General features: G+C 39.0%; 2 protein-coding genes across 2 annotated transcripts in view; one reads left to right on the top strand and one right to left on the bottom strand.

Moving 5' to 3' along the window:
- Window positions 1–2,588, bottom strand: part of LOC140719658 (uncharacterized) — a 50,370-nt gene extending 47,782 nt beyond the window's left edge. The window contains exon 1 of the mRNA XM_073034439.1: window positions 2,492–2,588. The gene's annotated coding sequence lies outside the window, so the exon portion shown is untranslated. The remainder of the gene's footprint in view (window positions 1–2,491) is intronic.
- LOC140719592 (KICSTOR complex protein SZT2-like) overlaps window positions 1–18,840 on the top strand; it is a 59,981-nt gene that overhangs the window by 37,309 nt on the left and 3,832 nt on the right. The window contains exons 11-17 of the mRNA XM_073034295.1: window positions 4,262–4,354; window positions 5,508–5,589; window positions 6,367–6,663; window positions 11,592–11,727; window positions 13,439–13,555; window positions 14,609–14,687; window positions 17,715–17,900. Of these exons, the coding sequence (XP_072890396.1) occupies window positions 4,262–4,354; window positions 5,508–5,589; window positions 6,367–6,663; window positions 11,592–11,727; window positions 13,439–13,555; window positions 14,609–14,687; window positions 17,715–17,900 (990 nt within the window). The remainder of the gene's footprint in view (window positions 1–4,261; window positions 4,355–5,507; window positions 5,590–6,366; window positions 6,664–11,591; window positions 11,728–13,438; window positions 13,556–14,608; window positions 14,688–17,714; window positions 17,901–18,840) is intronic.

Raw genomic sequence — 18,840 nt, 5'->3', positions numbered from 1 at the left:
CCCCCTGTTTATCCAGTGTTGGGATATTTTGAGTGTCCTCTACTGTAAAAACTGATACAAAATATTTGTTCAGCATTTCTGCCATCTCCATGTCCCCTACCATTAATTTCCCGGTCTCATCTTCTAGGGGACCAACATTTACTTTAGCCACCCTTTTTCTTTTTATGTAACTATAAAAACTCTTACCATCTGCTTTTATGTTTTTCGCCAATTTACTTTCATAATCTATCTTCCCCTTCTTAATCAATCTTTTTGTTATTTGCTGCTGATCTTTAAAAGCTTCTCGATCTTCAATCTTCCCACTAGATTTAGCTACCTTATATAACTTTCTTTTTAGTCGTATACTTTGCTTTATTTCTTTACTTAGCCACGGATAACTATTTTTTCTTTTACACCCTTTTTTCTTCAGTGGAATATATTTTTCTTGATAGTTGTAAAATAACTCCTTAAATATACACCACTGATCAAGTACCGATCTACCCTTTAATCTATTTTCCCAATCCATCTTAAGCAATTCCGCTCTCATACCATCATAGTCTCCTTTATTTAAGCTCAGTACGCTTGTTTGAGATCCAACCCTCTCATCCTCTAATTGAATATGGAATTCGACCATGTTATGGTCACTCATTCCAAGGGGATCCTTTACTAGGACATTTTTTATTAGTCCTGTCTCATTACGCAGGACCAGATCTAAGACTGCTTGCCCCCTTGTCGGCTCAGTAACGTATTGTTCAAGGAACCCATCCCGAATACACTCAATAAACTCTTCTTCAAGGCTGCCGTGTCCGACTTGATTAGTCCAGTCAATATGAAAGTTAAAATCCCCCATAATTACAGCTGTTCCCTTATTATAAGCCCCAACTATTTCCTGATTTATGCTCCGACCAACTGAGTTACAGCTGTTTGGAGGCCTATAGACTACTCCCACCACTGCTTTCTTCCCTTTACTATTTCTTATTTCTACCCAAATTGTTTCATTATCCTGATCCTTTGAGCCAATATCATTTCGCTTTATTGCAGTGACTTCTTGCTTTATTAACATAGCCACCCCACCTCCTTCTCCTTCTTGCCTGTCTCTCCTAATTGTCGAATACCCTTGTATGTTTAATTCCCAGTCCTGGTCACCCTGCAGCCATGTTTCCGTAATTGCCACAATATCATAACCATACGTAATTATTTGTACCGTCAACTCATCAATTTTATTCCTAATACTACGTGCATTCAAATAAAGGACTTTCAAATATGTTTGACACTTATTTCCTACCTTTTCCTTTTGTACAACTTTACACTTATTTCCGTACATTCTTTCCCCTCCTGACACACTCTGTCTTTTTATTCCTCCACTTTTACCTACATCCATTACCTTCTCCATTGTCTTTTTAATTATTTGCTCTCTAGAATCCTCCCCCCCACTAGTTAGTTTAAAGACCTCTCTGCAACCCTAGTTATATGATTCGCCAGGACACTAACCCCAGTCTGGTTCAGGTGAAGCCCGTCCCTCTGGAACAGTTCTCTCCTGTCCCAGTACTGGTGCCATTGTCCCAAGAAGCAAAACCCACTTCTCCCACACCAGTCTTTGAGCCACGCGTTTAACTCCCTAATTTTATTTAACCTAGCCAAATTTGCTCGTGGCTCAGGTAATAATCCAGAGATTATTACCCTTGAGGTTCTGTTTTTTAATTTGACCCCTAGCTGCTCATATTCCTGTAACAGAACCTTCTTCCTTGTCCTATCTATGTCATTAGTACCGACGTGTACTAAGACAACTGGATCCTCCCCCTCCCACTGCAAGTTTCTCTCCTGCCCAGAAGAGATGTCCTTAACCCTGGCACCAGGCAGGCAACGTAGCCTTCGGGACTCTCGCTCTCGGTTGCAGAGAACCCTATCTATCCCCCTGATGATACTGTCCCCTATTACTACAACATTTCAATTGACTCCCCCCTCTGGAATGGCCCCCCACTGCACGGTGCTATGGGCAGGTTGCTCATCCTCCCCACAGTCCCCGCTCCTGCCCTCACAGGAAGTTAAAGCCTCGAATCTGTTGGACAAGAGCAAGGCCTGGATCTCCTCCAGTCCTACCTCCTGGATTCCCCTACTTGCCTCACTCATAGCCACACCATCCTGTGCTTGACTGCAATCTACATTAGTTAATCTATTAGGTGTGGCTATCTCCTGGTACACAGAGTCCAGGTAACTCTCCCCCTCCCTGATGTGTCGCAGTGTCTGAAGCTCGGACTGCAGCTCATCAATATGAAGCTGGAGTTCCTCGAGCAACAAACACTTGCTGCAAATGTAGTCGCCGTGTCCCTCAATGGGGTCTACCGGTTTCCACATCTCGCAGCAGTAACACATCACCTGCTCCATGCTATATAGTTAATTTAATGTACTAGTATTAGTTATGCAAGAACGCTTTGCCCCAATACAGCTAACTATCACACTATTTAACAATACTTTTAAAGTTTTAAGTGTAAAAGGAAGCAGGACTACTTACCAATAGTGAATTTTAAAGGCTCATTGCCTACTTGTAAAGCAATTTATTAATTTATTCTTGTCCCATACTTTTGAGGTTGATTCCGGCTCTTGATAACCTACCAACAGTAAAATGTCATCCCTGTATTAAACCTTTTAAGTATTCTGCACATATCAGTGAAATCACCTCTTGCTCCGTTTTTTTTTATTAAACAAAATATACTTTATTCAAAAATAAATTATATACAATAAACCAATCGATGACTTTCAATCCTTTACAACTGTTTCCACTGCTGTCTTTACATTTTCACACTTTTCGCCACCCACGTGGCACTCTGTTATTCCATATTTACGTACACTTGTTTAGGGGTATATACCCCGCCCCCTCTACCCCTCAACTCCCGCGGGAGAAGAACCCTAAATTGTGGTCCTTCCCCACCGGGCCCCTGCGGTGGCTGCACCGAGTTTGAGTGCGTCCCTCAGCATGTACTCCTGCAGCTGAGAATGTGCCAGTCGGCAGCATTCTCCCACAGACGTCTCCTTGTGCTGGTACACCATCAGGTTTTGGGCCGACCAAAGAACGTCTTTCGCCGAGTTGATGATCTGCCAGCAGCACCGGATGTTGGTCTCCATGTGCGTTCCCGGGAACAGCCCGTAGATCAGAGAGTCTTCTGTTATGCAGCTGCTGGGGATGAATCTCGACACTGTCCCTTCCATCCTCCTCCACACCTTCTCCGCGAACCCACAGTGTGCAAAGAGGTGGGTCACCGACTCCTCCTCACTACAGTCCTCCCGTGGGCAGAGGGGTGTGGAGACGATGTTTTAGGTGTACAGGAGGGATCGGAGTGGGAGGGCCCCTCTCACTGCCAGCCAGGCGAGGTCTTGGTGCCTGTTAGTGAGGTCTGGCGATGAGGCATTTTGTCAGATGAACTGGATGGTCTGCTCAGGGAACCACCCCACTGTGTCCATCATGTCCTTCTCCTGCAGTGCACTGCAGGCACCTCTTGCTCTGTTAAATAAATACAGGCCTAGCATGGTTAATCTTGCCACATTCGCTAAACTCACCCTTCTAAGAATCAATCACAAGCGTGTCCTTTCTTAGTTGGGGAGACGAGATTTGTTTTTCATTTGTGATCACAGCAGGTCATACCTAGTTGCAACAAGTCATTGTTACTCAAATCCTTTTGTGTTAAAGGCCAATCTACCATTTGCCTTTCTGTATATTTGTTGTACCTACATGTTAATTTTCAGTGATTCCTGTACAATGTTACATAGGTCTTCTGAACAACACTATCTTTGACTCCCACCATTTATAGAATACTTGGCCTTCCTAATTTTTCTGCAGCTTGCCCTTTCAAATCCCCTTGTTGTAAAACTAACTTCAGTTAATCTTTACTTATATGCACCATTCTCCTTTAATGTTTTTTATTAGACTGCTCATGTATGCTGCTTTCTCTTTCCTTACTGGTACTCCATTATGTTCTGGAACTTTCACAAACCTCATGTTTGCATCTTTTTTTGGTAATTATTACAACCTTTTAACATATGATCTCATTCAGCAAATCTGGAGTAACTAATCTGGAGTGCTAGGCTACAGTGACATGACAAACATGTAGCTCATTAGTTTTTACTTTAATTTATTTCTGACATGGCTCATTTGATGGTTTTTCACAATGTGAAACTAGTTTTAAAATGTAGATTTCAAAACTAAAAACTGCCAAGATAAGTTCATATTTTTCATTTAAATCTCCAGCATGTGGCAATACCTTATTTTAAATTTTTGTCTTTGCAGGACAAGTTCCTTGAGATTGGACGGCAGCATTTCAAGACAGTGCCTTCAAACCCTTATTACTTCTTTTACTGTTCTCCCACAACAAAGAAAGAGGCAAGTCTGTGGTGACCTGGTGCATGCACAATAATAGGGCATTGGTTTGGAGATTTTGAAAAAATTGTGCTAAGCTCCATATCATGATACTAACAGCAGATTAACACCGCAGTTAGTAAATTGTATTATATGGTTCCTACTACAGCCATCAGAATGAGACATGAAAGAGGCTGCGTTGTTGAGAACAAGTAGGTTCACACTGGCAGTGCTCAATGATCATAAGTTAACCAAGACTTCAATGGAAGCATTTTATTTTTACTAATAGGATTAACCTCTTAAAATAGAAGCTATTATACTGTTTTGCTTTAACTTATCCTGGAGTTTGTTTCATGGGCATGGTAATTACACTGTACTTATCCCACATGGTTATGTGTAAATTAACATCATGACTCATCCATTGGAAAGCAACACTACCTCGCAAGTCCAACATTCTTAACAACCATTTGTGTTCTTTAGAGCCTTGGATTTTAAATAGTAAAGGAGAAAGGGAAAATAACCTTCTCTAAATTTTCTGAACAACCTTGAGATATTTTACATTTAGATTAATTCTCTTCAGAGATCTAAATAGCTGTATATATGTATTGTTTATTTTTAGAAGTACTTTATACATTGTGATATTAAGTTGTTTTGGAATTTAAAAAAGGCAAACAGCACTTATTTGCATTCTTCCTCATTTATGACGTTTTCAAGAAGCTTAAATTTTGATGTCTGCTTTGCAATTGCTTTAACCCTCAGTAAAATACCCATCGTGAACAGAGGACCTTCAGAAGCATGACTGTGATGACTCCAAACAAAGGCACTGTGGTGCAGCAGTTAATACTATAAAAATATCATTCTCTATGACATCTTCAACATTCTGCAATAGGTCTCTGTGGAGAAATTTCTGTTTAGCACCTAGTTCAGTAGCTTAGCAGGGTTGGTGAACTTGGCTGTAAGGTTAAAGTGTCTTCAGGATTGGAATGCCAACTGAGCAAGTAGAAGTAATGATCCTATGGTTCTAAATCAAATAGATAGTCAGGATAGTGGCTTTAATTCAATAGCCATATATCTTCTGTGTATAGAAGTGGATATCTATGACTGATTTGACAAGAACTGTAACTGTGACTCCTGTAAAGGAGTTTTTCTAAAATGCACTTTGTCCTGAAATTTATAGGAAGAGAATTATCAGGATGAAAGACAACGAAAACAGAGTGAGGATAATGATCTTTCGGAGCTGGAGATGGCAGGGGAGGAAGGTGAGATGTTCTGAATTTTTTAATGTGTTATGGTTTCATTGCCTGTTATAAGCATCAATTTAGTTGTTTGTTTCTCACTAAGTATATTATTGAACTTGGGAATTAAGCTTATTCCAGATACTGCACACATTGTTGGTATCTATCATTTCCAGGTTGGATAAAGTATGGGTTGGATGCAAAGTGATCTGGGAGTCTCTGGTAATTCAGTGTCTATATTTGATCAATGAATTTTCATGTTCTCAAAATCGATAACCACATATATTGCATGGATTTGCAAATTCAGTGCTTGTTTGTGAGATGGGTACAGCATGCTGTTTATATATAAAGAGTGTCCTTTCAAGAAGATAAGTGAATTTGTGGTCTTGCAATTCTGTGGATCAAACTATATCTACAATTTAACTTCAGTTGAAGTTGTAAACATTTTCTATTGTGCCATGATGTTTTGTATTCCTGTGGCAGCTATCCTTGTAGGTTGGCAGGGTGAGACTTATTTGAATGTTTTGTGAGAGGGACTGGCTGAAAATTACTCATAATTGAGATAAAGTTTTTCAAGATCATCAAAAAAAAATGTTATCCATTAAAATAGTTAAGTTATAATTCATATCCAACCTGAGATTATGGTGATAAATTTTAATTCCTTGTGCCAGACTTTCTCTAAAAATATGATTTTAATACACAATTCCTGAGCTTGGTACTTAAAAACAAGCAATTGCCAATACTTATTTCAAGTAAGAACTGCTATCTAGCTTTAAAATGTTAAATATTATGTCTTTGCAGGGAGTACATCAGGATGCTGTGTAGTGACAGACAGCGATCCAGATTTAGAGGTCGAATATAGGGAAAAATCTGACAGAGAATTGCAGGATGCTGATTCGCTCTCGGATACCAATACAGTAAATAGAGATGATGATTCGTTCAGTGTTCTTGGGGGCGATTCTTTAAATGAGCAAGACTTTCCTGATCAGGAGATGCCACCATTATTTGTTCATCTTACTTGTTCCCTCAGTGGGAAAAAATGCCATGGGCCATTTTCAGTGGAGTCCATACCAGTGGAATCACTGCCCACTTGCCTTGGTAAGTAAAGAACTCAAGGTTGGAAGGAAAGTTTAAATAATAATGTCAGAAGTCATACAGCATAGAAGCCTGCCCCTTCAGTACATACCTATAGTAAGTTTATGTACCAGTTCTTGGTCTTTCTTTGCCCTGATAAGTCGTGTTCCTCTAGATAAATGCTGGTCTGTGCTTCCATCATTTTTCATGCAATGATTTGTAAATCCCAACTACCACCTTTGTTATATCCCTTCTAAACTTTTAACTCCTTAAGCATGCCTTCTGGTTATAGATGTCCCTACTAGGGAGAGAAGTTTACTACCATCTACCCTACCCTATCTATAACTTTGCACCATTTTTACTCCAAAGAAAGCAAAGCTAGCTTAACCAATCTCTCCTAACTGAGATACTCCAACCCAGGCAACATCCTAGTGAATCTCTTAGAGTGGCGCAGCTGGTGGAGGCACTGCCTCTTAGAGCCAGTAGCCTGAGTTCAACCATTGGTGCTGTCTGGGTGGTGTTTGCGTGTTCTCTAAATGGCCACATGGGTTTCCTCTAGATGTTCCAGTTTCCTTCCACATCCCAAAGATGTGTAGGTCAGTAAGTTTATAAATAGTAGGCATCTGTAAATTCCCCCACCGTGCAAGTTAATTGTGAATGATAGAATTGGGCATGAGCTGATAGAATGTAGGGAGATTAGAGTTAGTGTAAATGGGTCTTTGATTGTCAGTATGGATTTGATGGGCCGAGAGGCCTGTTTCCAAGCTTCATCTTTCTATGACTTCTCTGAACCTCCTTTAAAGAAATCACACCCTTTCCAAACTCTGGCAACCAAAAGTGCGCACAATCTCGAAATATGGTCTGACCTAATATTTCATAAGCTATACCATAACATATCTGCTCTTATACTTTATGCCACAGCTAATGAAGCCCTGCATTCCATATGTTGACTTTAGCACCTCATCTATCAGTGTTAGCACCTTCAGGCATCTTTGGATTTGTACAGTTCATTCCTTATACAACTATCTTTTATTATGTAGATCCACTCTTACTTGACCTCTCAAAGTGCATCACTACACACTTATCAAGAGTTAATTCCATACATTTTTGCTCTAGCCAATTTACCAGCTGATCTATATCTGAAACTATTCACTCTCAGTGACATTGCAGGATTTTGTGTCCTTTTGCAAATTTACTCATGACATATACAGTCATGAGGAGCATAAATAGGGTCAACATATGCAGTTATTTTTCTAGAGTTCAGAAATAGAGAACTACAGGGCATAGATTTAAGATAAGGTAGGTGGAATTAATAGGAACTTGAGCAACCTTTTCACGCTGTAGACGATGAGTACCGTAGATTCCGGATTTTAAGCCGCTACTTTTTTCCCACATTTTGAACAGCTTTGAACTTTGCGGCCTTTAAAACGGAGCGGCTAATACATGATTTTTTTCATGCCGCCTCGTAAACATTTTGCCTCATAACAGTAGACCAATAAAATTGATGAGTAGTTCACAGAGGTCCAATGAAATTGTACGATAAATCAAGTGCACTTTCACAATTAAATTATTGTAAATCAGTCATTTGTACTTACCCTCATCAACATGGAAAACACTCGAAGAAAAGCATTGTGCTGCCTTTATGGCAGTTACTTAGTTTATAATATTTTCGCTTAGTAATTCATTTTCTAGTTAAAGTTAGAAGAGTTTTAACTATATTTGTTTTCTGTACTACATCGCGGGATGCTATGACGTCACACCCGGTTTCGCCGCGTCTTGTGGGAAAAATACCGTTTGCGATAAACGGAAAGGAGGGGGGCGAGCGGCATTAGATCTGAGCGAAACGCTGCTTTTAAATGCCGTTTGCGATAAACGGGACGGCGGAGCGAAAACGCTGCTTTTAAGTTAAAGGCGATCAATAACTTTTCCTGGTAGGCTGCAGTATATATATTTTTTACCAGTCGTTAGGAGATATTGGAATGTTGTTCAGTAAAGAAGTATACGCAACGTATATTTAAAAGTAGCCGCGTTACGGGCACGGTTCGAAAAAAAGCATTTGCAATATGTATTTGTTTTTGTTACCATATGGATTTAATTAAAAGTTAAAAAATCCTCATGTGTAATATCTTTCTGTGTAAATATCTCATATTACAACGTGGGACACCTGCGGCCTAAAATCCGGTGCGGCCTTTACAATTAAAAAATTGATTTTATTTCTAAAATTAGAGCCAGCGGCTTTTAATCAGGTGCGCTCTGTAGTCCGGAATCTACGGTATATGGAATGGGCTGCCAGAGGAGGTGTTTGAGGCAGGTACATTTAACGACATTTGGAAGGTTCTTGGACAGGTACATGGATAAAAAAAAGATTGAGGCGTATATGCTGAAAGCAGGTAGTTGGGACTTGCTTAGATGGGAATCTTACTTGGCATAGATCAGTTGTGCTTTAAGGCCTGTTTCTGTGCTGTATGACTCTTTATCTCCTGCTTTCAAAGTTCAAAGTAAATTTATTATCAAAGTACATATATATCACCATATACAACCCATCAGTTTATTTTGTTATGGGAATATTCAGTGTATCTATAGAATAATAGCAATAACAGAATCAATGGAAGGCCCGCACCATCTTGGGGGTTTGGCCAGTGTGCAAAAGACAGCAAACTGTTCAAATATAAAAAGAAATAATAATAAATAAATAAGCAATAAATATTGAGAACATGAGATGAAGAGTCCGTGAAAGTGAGTCCATGGGTTGTAGGAACGCTTCAATGCTGGGGCGTGAAGTTTATTTAAGTTAATCACTTTGGTTCAAGAGCCTGATGTTTGAGGGTAATAATTGTTCCTGAACCTAGTGGTTTGAATTCTGAAGCTCCTGTACAAACTTCCTGATGACAACAGTGAGAAGAGAGCTTGTCCTGGGTGGTGGGGGACCCTGACGATGAACGTTGCTTTCCTACAACAGGGTTTCATGTAGAAGTGCTCGGTGGTGGGGATGGGCTGGGCCATATCATTACTTTTAGTAGGATTTTCAGTTCAAGGGCATTGGTGTTTCCATACCAAGCTGTGATGTAGCCAGTCAATATACTCTCCACTACACATCTGTAGAAGTTTGTCAAAGTTTTAGCTGTCATGTTTAATCTCCTCAAACTCCCAAGAAAGTAGAGGAACTGCCTTGCTTTCTTCATAATTGAAAAGTTCTTAATGTATGCTACAAACCTTAAATATCCCAGTGTCAATCCCTGTGATATGCCAGTGATCACAGGTTTCCAATCACAAAAGTAACCCTCTACTGTCACAGTGCCTACTATTACTAAGCCAGTTTTGAATCTAATTTGCTTTTGATCTCAGTGGTTCTAGACTTGCATGCAGGACCTCATCAAATACCATACTAAATTCCATCAATCACATTGCTTTCATCTATATAGTAGCATCCTTGAAAAATTTGAGTAGTCCGATAGGATGTCACAACAAAGCCACCTTGATGATGTGACTCTGATCATGTCCCTCAAAACCTTTAGTACTGGCCTCTCTACCAGTAAGATTCACTGCCTTGTAGCTACCTGGCTTATCAATGCTGTTCTTCTTGACTAAAGAAACTACATTTGCTGTCCTCCAGTCAATGATGATTTAAAAGTCTGTCAGCATCCCAGCTATCTCCTCCTGTAGTAGCCTGGGATACATCTCTTCAAACCCCAGAGATTTATCCATTTTTATGCATAATGGAATTCCACCTTCTGCCTCACTTGGCTACACCTATCACCTGCCAGCTTCTACTCCTTCCCATCCTCCCCTCCTTCATATTCTGACCCCTCCTTTCCAGTCAGGGTCTTGCCCTGATATGTTGACTGTTTATTCCCCTTCATAAATGTTGCCTGACCTGCTGAGTTCCTCCAGCACTTTGTGTGTTACTCTTGATTTCCAGTTTCTGCAGAATCTCTTGTGCTTATCCATCTTTATGCCTAAGACATTTAATATCTCCTCTTTAATCATAATATGCTCTAGAATATCATCATCTCCCTCCCTGTGTGACTTGCTTATTTCTTAATTTGTGCTTCACTTCTTGAACACCAAGCATTCCATTTTCCTGACAGCCTTCAGTCAAGGTGGTCTATGTTACCGTTATTCTAATCGCCATCCTCTTTATTTCATCCTTTCACTTTTCTCCCTATCTGTCATTTCTTCAGGATAACGTGATGCCAATGAACAGAGCTCTGACTGGAAGTCTAGATTGTCATTTGGCATAGTAATTGTGGCTCCAAGTGCTGTACAATCAGGCTATCTTGGTTGATAACTGGCCAATTCACATCATTGATTGCTTCAATGTCATATGAACAGCTGGTATAACTGTATTAGCCATTTGGTTTAATGCAAGGTTTCTTCTATTGTCCCATCTTGCAACTTAAGTATCTGATGGAAGCTGGTTGATGACAGATGAATCTCATTACTGTTATCTTGGTAAATAAAGTGGATGGTAAAAATCTGTTCTGCCGTGGGGGGGTTAGGTGGTCAGTCCAAAACTAGATTTGCAGTGAGAGGGAAAAGAGTTAGAGGACCTAAGGGTCAACTCTTTCATGCAGAGATTGGTGAGTTAATGGGACGAGCTACCAAAGGAAGTGGTTGAGGCTGTTACAATAGTATAATTTCAGAAGCACATGGAGGGGGCAGGTTTACAGAGCTATGGGGCAAGTGCAGGAAATTCAGACTAGCCGTGTGGGCACCATATTTGGCATGGACTCATTGGACTGAGGACATCTATCTGTGCTGCGTTGCCCTATGAATCTTTTTTTTTAAAAGCTGTTCACTAAGAGGAAAATGGCTGCTTTATTCTGGGGATAATGTTCAACTCCTGTTTAACCTGAAAGAATAGTTCTTGCAATTCCTTTATTTCCTCACAGTCTCTTTTTCGTTTACATTGAACAGAAAATATTTTCACTTGTTTAATTTTCTTCATTTAGGTGAAATTATCAGCTGCCTGGAGAACTTCCCAGTCAAATTGATTGATCTAGATGACCTTGTCGTCACTTTGGATATTTTTGTCTTGACTCTTCCTTTAGAGATTGAGATTATGCCCGTTGACGTGAACCACCACAGGTAAGTTGAGAGGCAAGTAGCATTTTTACCATGTTTAGTTGAAGAGTGCACAGTGAAACGAGTTGGTGAGTTCTCTGAATATTTGTGAGGGCAGTTGGAATGTCCGCTTAATGTTCCAATCAAAGTGTTAATTTGTAATTGTAAACAATGGTTTCTAGAGGACTTCCATTTCCATGGATTTGGCTAACACTAAACAAACAACAATCTCTTTGACCCCCCCCCCCCCAAATCATCAGGCAGGGGGTACTGAGGCATTAGGACAAACACTGTAAAGGTGGGAAACAGCTATTTTGCTCTTCTTCCCCCCTCCCCAATCATAAGACTACTGAACTCCCTGCCTGAACCCAGGTCTCAGCATGTCTGAAGTGCTAGTAGCATTATGCGGTTGACTTTTTAACTTGTATATGCACCTTATTAGTACTTGTGGTGATATTTCTTCATGTTATGTATGTGAGTTATATATACAGTGTTGTGCACCTTGCTCTCATTTAGCAATATATATGTGCATGGTTGAATGAGGCCAAACTTGAACAATTGAATAAAAATTTTAAAATGCAGATGCCAGAAATTTAAAACAAAAAAAAAGAAAATGTGGGAAAACCGAATACTCAGCAGGTTAGGTTGCATCTGTGGGGAAAGAAACAGGTGACATTTCAGGTTGGAGAATGTTCTGATGAAGGGTCTTTAACATGAAATGTTTACTTAGCAATACTTAGCACTAATGTTACCAACTTTCGCTTGTGGGGTGGCATGGTAGCAGTTAGTGTAACGCTCTTACAGTACCAGCAACTTGGGTTCAATTCCAGCTGCTGCCAGGAGTTTATATGTTCTCCACAAGAGTCCTGCGGATGCCCCACTTTTGTCCCAAGTTCCAAAGACACTTCGGGTTAGTAGATTACTTGGTCTCATGAGTGTGTTCGGGCAGTGCAGGCTCATTGGGTTGGAAGGGCCAGTTGCTGTGCTGTATCTCTAGATAAGTAATTTTTTTAAAAAAGCCCTGAGCAAACATACAGGGTGCTTTAACACAGATTTAAACAAATTAGAATGCAATGGCAAGAGTGCCCTAAACAGTGAATATTCTGCAAAACATCTTTATGGTGACTATACCCAACTTCAGTGCTCCTCAGCACATAGTCTTATGCCTTTGAGTTTACCAGTTTGCTGCACTTGGTCAAAGACTTGTGGCCTCCCTGAAAATCTATTTCCAGTCTGTTGCTGGTCCCTGTGTAATGTGCATTTTGTTCAAGATTTCTTCAGATAGGAATTCATAGACAAGATTCAGTGAATTTCTGAAAAATATTTTTACTGTCTAACTTGTCATTTTAAAAAGTACTTTTGTGTAACATTTATTTTTTCAAATTTGCTATTACCTTTAATTTGTATATTTTAGCTAATATTTGTCTAAGCAGGAAAAGACCCCCGAGTTACATAAGTTACATCTATTTCGAGGCCACTCTAACCAGAAGCTAACAAAACAATTGTGCCATCTGTATAGATTGTGTTCTTGGGCGTGTTGAAATAAGTGGAAATCCATTTTTTAGCCAAACAAGACGTGGTTGAATATGGAGTTATTTGAGACATGAACAGATGTCTGTCTGCGATGTTCAATTTCAGGCTACGTTGACTTCCTTGTACTTTTCCCAAGGACAGCTGTGCTATTGCAGATTAATTTGTGTATGTAATTCTTTGTAAATATATTCACTTTCCCTAGGTACACATCGGAAAGCAGCAGTTCCATGAACCGATCTCCAGGACAACCATCATCTTATCGATCTGATGAAGAGTTAATGCAAAATATAGACCGACTTGCCTCTACCACAGATGAGAGGTGCAGTCTTCTGAGAAATTAATTAAAATAAGTTAATCTAATGTATTTGCTTCTAATATATAATCAGAGTTTACATCATTTATTTTAATTTTGAATGATCAAAAACAATTTCAAAAATAATTATCTTAAATCAATGTACTCAAAAACTAAACTAAACTGCAATATGAAACTTATTTATGAAAATCCTTTGCTTGTGTTGTATCCTGATCAGGCTGAAAGAATTTCAATTCAAATTACTGCAAATGCAGAAAGTCTGAAATAAAAATACGAAGTACTGTAAATACTTAACAGGTCAGGTGTTAGTTGAAGAAGTAATGTTGAAAGGACCTGAAAATTAACTCTTTTTCCTTCCGCATAGATTGTGCCTGACCAGTTGAGCAGTTCCAGCGATTTCTGTTTTTGCTTTGTGCTTCCAGATCAATAAGAAGCTTCATATAAATACACATTCTTAAAGTATCAGTTCTTTCAGCAGCCAATCTTGACATTTAGTACTAGAACGTTATTAGAATCTCCAATGTTTCCAAGATTCAAAGTACATTTATTATCAAAGCGAGGAACCTGAAAGAACCCAATTTAAAAAAAAAGACCAACCCCAATGCGCACAGAGATAGAAAAAAATCGAAACAAATCATGCAAGCAATAGAAGCAAGCAACAACGGCATTCCGAACCAAACTGAGCCCATAAATCCAAATCGTTGGATCAGCCTAGGGTAGGCCCAAAGCCTCAGTATTTGGTTCATCATATTAGCAGGGAAATCACCGCCTTATTTCATAAAACCATTTATTCGGCCTTCATTGCCTCTAAACCAAAACTATGAAGCTTTGAACTTGCTGAACCAGCCTTTGTTTTTATTTCAAATTTTCATCATCTGCAGTTTTTGCTTTTTGAGACTATGGACTTTTGAGTGCTTGAACAGGGGATCTTCACCTGCATTTAAAGGATTTATTTTAAATGATTTCTGTCCACACAGAATGGACACTATATATTTATCTTATTTCTGAGATTAGGTGAATTGTCTCTGTCTCTTTGTGCTGTATGTTGCTATATTTCAGGATTACAGAGGCTTTATGTGATCCACTTTCCAAGCTGCCACCTTTGCACAAACAAGCTGTCCTTGCTACAATGGATGAGGTAATGTCATAGAGATCAATGTATTGGAAACAACATTTTTTTAGCATTTTTTAGAAGGTAGAATGGCTACTTTAATTTTTTCTACTGCCACTGCATAGACAATGTTTGATTTCAAAGCAATGATTTTCAAATAAGTTAGCAAAATTTCTGTGAAACATTCTCCATCCAATTGCTTTAACTGTATGGCATTGATTGAAGGAGTTCTAGTGTTTTCCATCTTGTCTAGGCAAACCAATATAAAAAGAAAAAAATATAGATGAACTACAAAACAACAAGGATGTAAAGGAGACACAGATTATGCAGTTGATGGGAATCTTGAGCAATACTCACAAAATGCTGGAGGAACTTAGTGGGTCAGGCGACATCTATTGAGGGAAATGACCCTTCAATAGGACTGGAAAGGAAGAGGCTAATTCTGCCCCGTCCTTTCCAATCCTGATGAGGGGTCTCGGCCCAAAGCATCAAATAGTCATAACCTTCCCTAGATGCTGCCCAATCTGCTGAGTTCCTTCAGCATTCTGTATGGGGCTCGTGGATGTGAAAGAGGCAGTTTGTCCCACTGAGTCATAGCCTCTGCTGTAAAATAATATCCTTGCTTATTAATCTTGCCATTGTGCATTTGTAACAATTAATACTTTCAATAGGGGGAATATTCCCTAACCTTACTTACAACACACACAAAATGCTGGAGAAACTCAGCAGGCCAGGCAGCTTCTATGGAAAAAAAGTACAGTTGACGTTTTTGGCCGAAACCCTTCTGCAGGATGGACCTCACTAAACCTCCTAACCTCACTTAAGCAAAATTGTAAATTGCATTGAGCTGAAGGAACTTTAAAGTGGGGTAGCTTAAGGCTTAGTTGAAGAATTTAATATTAGAACATTTACATTAGAACAGGACAAATGGTTAAGATGAAGGTTACATTACTGAACAACCCTGGTCTGCCCATTAAGCAAAATAATTTCTTAGCTTCAGGTTGACTTCATTTCCTGCTTTTTCCTATATCTGGTAATTTTATCTACTGAATAATCATAGATAATAGAGTTTTGAAAACAGTTATTGAATAAGAACTCATAGTCTTTGTAGATGGAAAATATCTCAGCCCTAAATGGCTGAATCTTTATCTTGAGGCTAGTGAAAACAGTTTTTCAACAAGCTGTCTTGCTGTGCCTTGAAAATAATTCCATGATTCTCATTTTACTAAAAGGTAGAAAATTTCAGTAAAATATTATTGGCTAGCTTACCATCATATTTTATCTTTTCTCTCCTTGTTTATTTTTTTACTTTCCTTCTGTTGGTTTTTCAAACCTTCCCAATCCTCAAACTTCCCACTAATTTTTGCTATATTTTATGCCCTCTCTTTTGCTTTTTAGGTATCTTTAACTTCCTGTGTCAGCCACGGTTTTCTCATCCTCCCTTTAAAATACTACTTAGCCTTTGGGATGTGTCTTTTCTGCATCTTCTGAATTGCTCCCTGAAAATCCAGCCATTGCTATTCCTTGTCACCCCTGCTAGTATCCCCTTCTAATCAACTTTGGCCAGCTCCTCTCTCATGTCTCTGTAGTTCCCTTTGCTGCACTGCCATACTGATACATCTGATTTTATCCTCGCCCTTTTAAACTGCAGGGTGAATTCTAGCATATTTATGAAATGTGCCACCTAAGGATTTCTTTACTTTAAACCTCCAAACAGAGCTGGTTCACCCAATCTAGGATTGCCTTTTCCCTATTGGGTTCAACCACAAGCTGCTCTAAAAAGCTATCTTGTAGCTATTCTACAAATTCCCTCCCTTGGGATCGTAGCACCAATATTATTTTCTCAAACTACCTGCATATTGAAATCCTACATGACAATCATAACCTTGCCTTTTTGACATGCCTTTTCTGTCTCCCATTGTCATGTGTTATCCTACCTCCTGGCTGCTGTTCAGAGAGCTTTAGATAGCTCTCATCAGGGTCTTTTTACTTAACTTTATTGACAAGGATGGTATATCTTCCTGTACTCTAAGGGTTTGATTCATTTTTTACCAACAGAGCCACCCCATCCCCGCTGCCTACCTACATCCTTTCAGTACAAGGTATATCTTTTAATGTTAAATTCCCAAATATAATCTTCTTTCAGCTGTGGCTCACTGATGCCCACAATGCCATACCTGCCAATCTCTAGCTGTGCTACAAGATCATCGACCTTATTCCACATACGGCATGCATTCAAATATAACACTTTCAGTGTCATATTCATCAACCTTTTAAATTTTGCCCCCACGTTACACTTATCCCACTGTCTGCAATTTTGCCCTATCATCTGCCTATTCTTCCTCACAGTGTCACCACACACACTTGTATACCAACTGCCCCATCCTAATTTGGCAGGTGGATGTGTGCAGTGACACTGTGAGGAAGAATAGGCAGATGATAGGGCATAATTGCAGACAGTGGGATAAGTGTAACGTGGGGGCAAAATTAAAAAGGGTGATGAATATGACACTGAAAGTGTTATATTTGAATGCATGCTGTATATGGATTTTAAATTAGTTTAACACTCTCCAGCAGCTCAAGTAAACATGCCTGCAGGGCTATTAGTTACTCTGTAGTTCAGGTGCAACCCATTCTTTTCGTATAGGTTGTGCCTTCCTCAGAACAGATCTTAATGATTCCCCACAATTTCTAGTACATATTTTTTCTCTTCTGCTGTGAAGATGGAAATAAAATATTTCTTTATTTATTCCTGCCATTTCGTATTTCCCAGTACAATTTTTCATAGGGAACCAAATTTACCTTGAAAGTTTTATTTTTATAATTATTAAGAAATGAAATAGGTTTTGCTGTATCTAGCCAGCTATTTTGAAGTATATTATTTGTGAATTTATGACTTCAGTTACGTATCAACTTCATTTTTTCATTAAAGATAAAGTGTGACAGATTGCTTTCTGGCTTTATATTTATATAGTCTTAAGAGTTAAAGTACATGGATTTCATAAAGTTTGTTTATTGTTCTCTTACTTATTCTAAAATCCATCTCTTCTTTAGATTCATTGGCTCCTGGAAGATGAAATAGTATCAGCACTGCGCCATTCAACAAATATTACCTTAGCTATCCTACAGAAAGTATCGGATCATGTGTCCAGGTCAAAGGGCAGGCCACGATGTCATAGTGAAGTTGTTCCTTTACAATTTGTTTTTGATCCGGAGCAATCACTGGAGAAGTTCAAAGAGGTGTGCAGAATTGTTAGGATAAGATGTCAAGTAGTTTGTTAATTTTAAAGAGAATTGACCAAAAGAAACCTAGTCCAAGTATTACTAATGTTCTACATACACACTTGCCAAAGAGTGGGAAATTGAGTTAGTGAGACACAATTTACACATTTTCAGACAGCTTAGGGTTAGCAGAAATTTTAAAACCCGTAAGTTAAAAAAATCTGGTTAATAATTAGCTGTTACGTGCACACCCTTCCTCAGAATAGCTCTTAAAATCGCCCATGAGGAAAATTCTCTTGTATTAATAACAAACAGGCAGTTACAGTGTCATTAAGTTGTACAGCACAGAAGTGGATGTTTTGACCCATTAGGTTCATGCTGTCCATCAAATACCAAGTTTCACTAGTTCCATTTTGTTCTCCTCACATTCTCATCAAGTCCTTTCCAGATTTTATCACCAACCTACATTGGACTGACCAGTTAACCTACTTGCTATTCTACACATCTTTGGGATATCTGAGTGAAATAGAACACCAGGAGGAAGCAGACTAGACATAGTAAGAAAGTGATAGAGACTGCAAAGGATGTTCAGACGGATCTGGAGTTTGAAGCATTAACTCCAATAACTGGCTCACAGTGTCACCCCTTCCAATTGAAGTCTTTCTTGATGAAAACAGAATTCATACTAAAACATTGCCTGCATTTTATTTTAATTGTCCTATGCAGAAATTCATCTTCCCCTTTAAAAAAAACTACGAGTCTTTTACACAATCACAAAGAAGTAAGCAGGAAGAAATCCTTGCTATTCCTGCCTTGTCAAGATCTATCCAGAGTCTTGACTTCATTCCACCTTTCTTTCTTGATTTTTACTGACTACCATTCAATTATTTCTGTACTAATCGTATGTAATGTAATATTCTGTGCAACACACAGTAAAAGGGCAGACAATTCCAATATG

The sequence above is a fragment of the Hemitrygon akajei genome, chromosome 32, assembly GCF_048418815.1.
Source record: "Hemitrygon akajei chromosome 32, sHemAka1.3, whole genome shotgun sequence".
In the NCBI taxonomy this organism is placed as follows: Eukaryota; Metazoa; Chordata; class Chondrichthyes; order Myliobatiformes; family Dasyatidae; genus Hemitrygon; species Hemitrygon akajei.
The sequence above is the reverse complement of the archived record's forward strand: the minus strand, read 5'-3'. Positions and strand labels throughout refer to the sequence as shown.